This window comes from Tupaia chinensis, unplaced genomic scaffold (assembly GCF_000334495.1).
Source record: "Tupaia chinensis unplaced genomic scaffold, TupChi_1.0 Scaffold000253_1, whole genome shotgun sequence".
Classification (NCBI taxonomy): Eukaryota; Metazoa; Chordata; class Mammalia; order Scandentia; family Tupaiidae; genus Tupaia; species Tupaia belangeri.
Window position 1 is genome coordinate 588,216 of NW_006159733.1, and position 6,649 is coordinate 594,864.

General features: G+C 37.6%; 1 protein-coding gene across 1 annotated transcript in view; it reads left to right on the forward strand.

Annotated features, from left to right (window-relative positions):
* The window catches only part of DNAH6 (dynein axonemal heavy chain 6), a 314,451-nt gene that overhangs the window by 256,105 nt on the left and 51,697 nt on the right, over nt 1-6,649 (forward strand). Inside the window, exon 64 of the mRNA XM_006149128.1 lies at nt 5,573-5,721. Within this exon, the coding sequence (XP_006149190.1) occupies nt 5,573-5,721 (149 nt within the window). The remainder of the gene's footprint in view (nt 1-5,572; nt 5,722-6,649) is intronic.

Genomic DNA, 6,649 nt, shown 5'->3' on the forward strand with positions numbered 1-6,649 from the left:
GTGCCCACCCCCTAAGGCAAAAACGTCTACCAAAAAAAAAAAAAAAAGTTTAAAAAAATTTTATTAACTATCACAAACTGCATACACTCTGAGTCCCGACTCAAATCAGGTAATAGACAATACCAGCATCCCAGAATCTCCTCATGCCCCTTCACAAGTGCCCTTTCTTTCTTCTTCAGAGTTAACAACTGCTTTGGATTATAAACGTCAATATATTCTCCCCCACAAGTTTTATATTTCAGTCCTAAAATACACTGCTTATTTCAAAAGCGCTTAGGATTTGGGGGACTATATTTTTACTGTTTATGATTTAATTATATTTTGGAAACTACACTCATAATTTGCATGAAATTGATTCTTCATAATTATTTAGACTGCCTTTGTACCCTAGTGCATGTTTAGTTTATGTAAATTGTTATACATTTGTCCTTTCTTGCATGCAAGGTGACTTTTAGCTCAAACTTATGAATTGTGGTGTTTATTTTATACTTGATCTGTCAGATTCTGAGAGGTTTATTAAGGTATAGCATTATTATTGGCAATTTCCCTTTATAATTTTGGAATTTTTCCCACTATATCTTTTGAAACTATGCTATTATATACAAATAAGTTTGGAATTATTACCTCCCTAGTAAATCTTTCCCTTTTTATTAAATAATATTTTTCTTTACTCTGAATAATGCCTTTTTTAAAATATATTTTCTAATATTAATATTATCACTGCACGTTTCTCTTGGTTAGCTTTCTCTTTATTTCTGTGCTCTTTAGTTTCAGTTCTCTTGAGTCATTATTGTATTTTTTTGGTGTATCTTCAGTAGAACCATATTGTTGTTTTGAGGAGTGCAAGTCTTTCTTTTTTAACGGCAGATTTTATGTCAATTGTATTTATTATATTTATCTATTTCCATTTTTCTCAACCAGGGAGGATTTTACCTCCCAGGGAACATTTGGCATTGTCTGAAGACATTTTGTTGGCCATGGCTAACAAAATGTGCTCCTGGCATCTAGTGGCTAGAGACCAGGGGTGTTGCTAAACATCCTGCAATGCTTAGAACGAGCCTGCACAAGTAACTGCATGGTAAAAAATGTCAGCATTAGTGAGGCTGATTTATTTGGACATACTTCTACCATCTTGTTTTGTGGGACCTTTTTTCTTCCCAGGCTTTTTCTTTGCTTGCTTTTTTCTTTCTTGACTTCTGGTGGATCATCCACATTCTTTTTTGTTTATGCCTCTACTGATGCAAAATTCTATTTCTTAATACTTATTCTTATGCATCTAATATTAATATTTATCTAAGTGCACACAGCAAGTATGGTAATTTAGAGTGTACCTGAACCAGATTTTCTGGGATCCTAATATACTCATTTGATTTCTAAATAAAGACTAGGAAAAATGCTTTTTAATAAATGCTTCAAATAAAAATTACACTTCTATGCTATGCACCACTTAAATAAGACAGCTAGAGACAGAGGTAGAATATAAAAAGAAAAATAGTCACAGATGAAGCCCATAGATGGACAGTTACACAGAGACCCAAAGCAGGAAGAGCTAGGTGAAGCCTCATATACACAGAGGCAAAGAAAGAAGAAAAGTGTGGAGTAATTCTGGGAACAACACATCATTTTTGCATTAAAGGCACCATGCGTTATCCCTGTCAGTTGGTATTAATTTTAAACACCAGAGAGTGCATGTGCTTGTCAGTAGGGAGTGATCAAACCCTAAGCCTTTTTCCTCCATCCCATCAGGATTTGAGGCATACTTGCATGCACACTTGCCTAGCATGTTTTTCAATCCACTTGGGCCGGGATTCAAACTGCAGTGAGTCATGTGGGATTCACCTCTCTATGCACTGTACTCAACCTCTGCACTACAGGACCAGCCCCAAATTTCAGCAATTAAAAAAAAAAAAACCTTTTGTTACATTTCAAGGTTAAGTCCAGAAAGTCTACAGAGTTATAAAAGTTTGTTCATGTATAATAGGGTAACTGGTGTTCTAAAAGTGAACTTTAGATCTTTTCAAGAGATGTTTAATAACTCAACAGTCATTCTTACCTTCAAAAACCTAATTACCTTAATCTCCTTAAGACTTCTGTTATAAGAGTTACCATTTTAAATTTGCATTGTTAGATCCTGTCTTATTAGCCAAAACCCTAGTGATTATATCATTGATTATGAGAATCTCAGGTGAAAAGCAACCACCTTCAACTAAAGAGCATTGTGATGTGGTTGCCTTGTGGTTTTATAGCATGTAATTGTCTATATTCCACATCAGAATTAGAAATTCTTGCGAAGGTATACACTACTCCAAGGCCATAGTCCTAAGTGTTTCCAAATTTTTAATGTCACTGGCTCTTTGATTACTGTTATTAAGTCCATGGAGGAGAGCCCTAGCAAATCTGCAAGGGAAAGTAGTTGTCCAGCTCAAAATGTGAGCCAACAACTGTACCTAATGTTCAACCTAAGAAGAGCCAGCAGGTGGCATGGTGGTTAAAGCACCAGACTCTCATGTCCAGCCAACCATAGTTCAAGTCCTGGACCTGGCAATTTGTTTTCTTATTTTCCCTCTCTCTCTCTCTCTCTCTCTTTCTCTCTCTCTCTCTCTCTCTCTCTCTCTCTCTCTCTCTGGTAAACACATGTGCCCTAGAGCAAATTTTTAAATATTATCAATGAGCAGGCCCTATGTTAAAACCACAAACTGGACATTCTTTCAAGCATGTGGAAAATCTCAGTAGCCATCTCCAGTGGCTGGTGCACCTTGAGCAGTCTGGCATCGAGACTAAGTAATGTTAGAGCCAGAGCTGGGTCATGGATAGGTGAGCGACAGTGAGCAGTGCATCTGGACTGTGCTGTGACTGTAGGAACAAAGCCAGCACATCAGGGTAGTAAGCCCTCCTCTGCCAGTATTCCACAGTAACAGGTTGTGCCCACCGATGCTCTCCAATTTCACCCTCATAGTTAAGATGGAAAATATGCACTATATCTGAATGCCACTTTGTCCAAACTACAAAAATGAGTCTTCAGTGTTTTTTTAATGCATTATTTTTAAAAAGAAAGGATTTGAGGATCATAAGGTGGCATAGTAGTTAAGGCACTAGACTCCCATGAGGCCATCTGTGGTTCAAGTCCCAGATCCAGCATCTTGAAACTCATGCTGGGCATGTGTGCATGCATCCCAAAAATCCCAGGAGGAGAATGAAAGAGAAGGGATTGTGGCATGGTCATCCTCTTTGGGGTGGAGGGGGCTGATTTCTCACTTTCCCCCTCACTGACTGTCTCCAGGGAGCACATGCACCCTATGGCAAAAACTTAAAAAAAAAAAAAAAAAAAAGGATTTGTTTCCTTCAATGACTTATTGGTAAATTTTACTTATGCATAAGTATTTCCAGCAAAAAGAAGGAGAGAGAAATTAAAAATGTATGCCATTTGTTTCCTTAAAGAGAATGGCTACATAGTAATGATATTCCTAAAATCTGATGCTTACCATTTCAATTCATTGCCCTTCCCCATCCCCAGGACCAGAGGCCAAAGGCTTACACCATGTGCTTGCCTAGCGAAGCTCCTCATTTCAAACAGTGTGTGTATTTCCCTCTGTTCAGTATCTTGTGGCTTGCCTATAAATAAAATTCAGTATTCTATTTTTGGGGGGTTTTTGTTTTATTTTGTTTTGTTTTTTGGAGAGGTTTCTGTTATAGGGCACTCGCCAGACAGACAGAGAGAGACAGAGAGACAGAAAGCGAGAAATCACCCCCCAGGGGGGATGGCCATGCCACAATCCCTTCTCCTCCATTCTCCTCTCGAGATCCTGGGCACACACGCACAAGTGACCGGAGTGAGCTTAAGCCACCAGGTCCAGGTGGCTACATGGGAGTCCAGCCACCTAGCCATTATGCCAACTGCTGGTCCCCAGCATTCTATTTTTAATAATTTGTATGCCATTTTGTATTCCTTAAATAACTTAGTCACCAATGAAAATAATAATAATAAATTAACTTAATAATTCTTTAAAAATAGTAAAGTTTGAACTAAGGGACCTGTTTCATTTTCATTGTAGGACAAATGGCCTGTGTTGGCTTTCTGAGAGGTTTATAGCACACAATACACCCTGTATCTGCAGAAACTTTCATTCTAATTCTTACTCCATGTTACAAGCATTGTAAGATCTATGATTCTATCATGTAAGATACAAGCCAGTGTCCTATAAAGATTCTATGTGGGGGTTGGAGGGTACTAGTGTATTCTGTTTATTAGGACATAAAATATATATGCCAATTTATTGGTCTATTATTTACATTGTTCAAATTATATATGCCAAAATTTTCAGTTTGTGCTTCTGCCATAGACTGGTAATTGTATGCCATTTCCCACCACTATTATGTATTTCCATGCTTGTTCTTCTGCCTCCAACAGTGATTATTTAATATGTTTTTATGCCATTTTGTGGAACGTGTAGATTTTTTTAAAGAAATATTTATTTTATTTTATTTAGTATTACTTTTTAATTTACTATAGGGTGCATGCACTCATCGGCGAGAGAGGGAAAGTGAAAAAGCAAGCCACCGGGTTCGGGTCTCTAACCACAGTCAGCCATGTGGGAGTCCAGGTCTTCACCAGCACACTACCTGCTGGCCCCAGCACAGGTAGATTAATTTTACTGTGTTTCAATAAATAAATTTGTGGGGTTTTTTACTGCCAGAGGACACATATATTCACTGAAGAGAGTAAAAGAGAAAAAGCAACCCCTCCTAAGAGGTATGGTCATAGCACAATCTTTTTTCCTCCATTTTTCCATCCATCAGGATTCTGGATATATACACACAGGTATCCAGTGTGTTGATTTCAAGCCACTAGGGACAATATTTGAATTGCTGTCAGACATGTGGGATCTGGTTTTCTATTCACAAGCACTTAACCATAGAACTACAAAGCTGACCCACAGAATTTACATTTTAACTGATGTAACTTGACCTACCTTGTCTCATGTAATTATGTTTGCCTTGAATTCTAATTTATATGATATTACTCTTATTTCAATTTTCTTCTTGTCCCACTTGCTCTTTTTATTTTTTACCTCCGTTGTTTTCTTTTGTTTTTGGTTTTTGTAAGTAGTTTGCTGTTGGGTTTTGTGTTATGACTCCATTTTAAACTCTCTATTACATTGGATGAGGGGAGATTGATATATTTACTGTGACCGTTAAAACTGATATTAAGGGCCAATTGGTGGAATGATGGTTCAGGCAACTGGATCCCACATGGTCAACAGCATGGCTCAAGTCCCAAACCCTGCAGCTTAAAAAATATGCCAGGCACATGTGCATGCATGCCCAAAAATTCCAGAAAATAACAGAGGAAAGGAATTGCATGCAGCATGGTCAACCCCCTAGGGAATGCTTTCTCATTTTTTCTCTCTCCTCTCTCTCTCTTTCTCTGGTGAGCTCACATGCCTGTGACAAATTAACAAGAAGAACAACTGATAGTAAATGTAGAGATTTTTTTAAACACCAAACATATATTTATTTAATTTCAAAATCAAAACAATTCTAATTAAAGCATAATTTTAAATTGTGTTGCCAGGATCTTTTGAGACTTATATTAACCCACATGAATGGGAAGGCTATTATTCTATGAAACATGAAAAGGAGACCACAAACCAAGATTCTTGGATTTCAGAACTGAGTTCTTTCCATAAGCTACTACTTATTAAATGTTGTAAGGAAGAAAAGGTAAGGAGTTTGTTAGTTTGTTTTAGTGAAGGGCTATGTTATAATTATTTCTACTAAAACTCACCAGTCAATTAGTTATGACTCATAAATCTGTTTGAGAGTAACAGTGGCCAAATTTGGGATGCAGCTCTAAAAAAGTAGAGACTGTATTATTACTAGGACATAATATAATAGAGCATACAGAGAATAATGAAAGGAAAAGTTGGACAGCCAACCAGAAAGCTAGTCATACTTTCCCTAGTGTGTTTCATTAGGCAACCTATGTTCTGAGTCAGAAGGTACAGTGGTCTGTTGAAGGGCTTTAGAAGGGAATTAATAGGCCTTTAATATCTTGGCAACAATGAGAAGGAGGCATTTTAAGGATACAAGACCACAGCCACCAGGACCCAATTGAAGAGAATGTGAAAGCAGATTATTTCAGTGATTACGGCAGCCCAAATTAGAACAGAGGTAGTAGATTGAAGAGGGAGGTGTGAACAAGAAGCAACTGGTGTGGCTCCCAGTTTCTGCTCAGGTGACAAGGAATAGTTTTACCAACAACTAAGCAAACCTAAGAGAAGAAATGTGTCAAGGAAAGATGCAACTGCATCTACAATACCTTCTAGTTATCAGAGTACAGAAATCTGGAGGTTAGCTAATACATGAGTAGGAAATTAGAGAAAAATGTGAGTTAAAAATAGAGACTTGGGAGTCATCAGCATTGAATTGGAAAGTAAAACCATTGGAGTTCCTGGGGTTGTAGAGGACTAACACATAACAGAATAAGAGGATAGATGAGCAGGCTAGCAGGTGGTGTGGTGATTGAAGTAGCTGCCTGAGTGGTTCGAGTCCTGGACCTAGGGACTTGAAAACCATGCCAAGCATCTGTGTGTGCATACCCAAAATCTTTTCTTTTTTTTTTTTTTTTTTTTTTGGGGGGTGTTTTTCA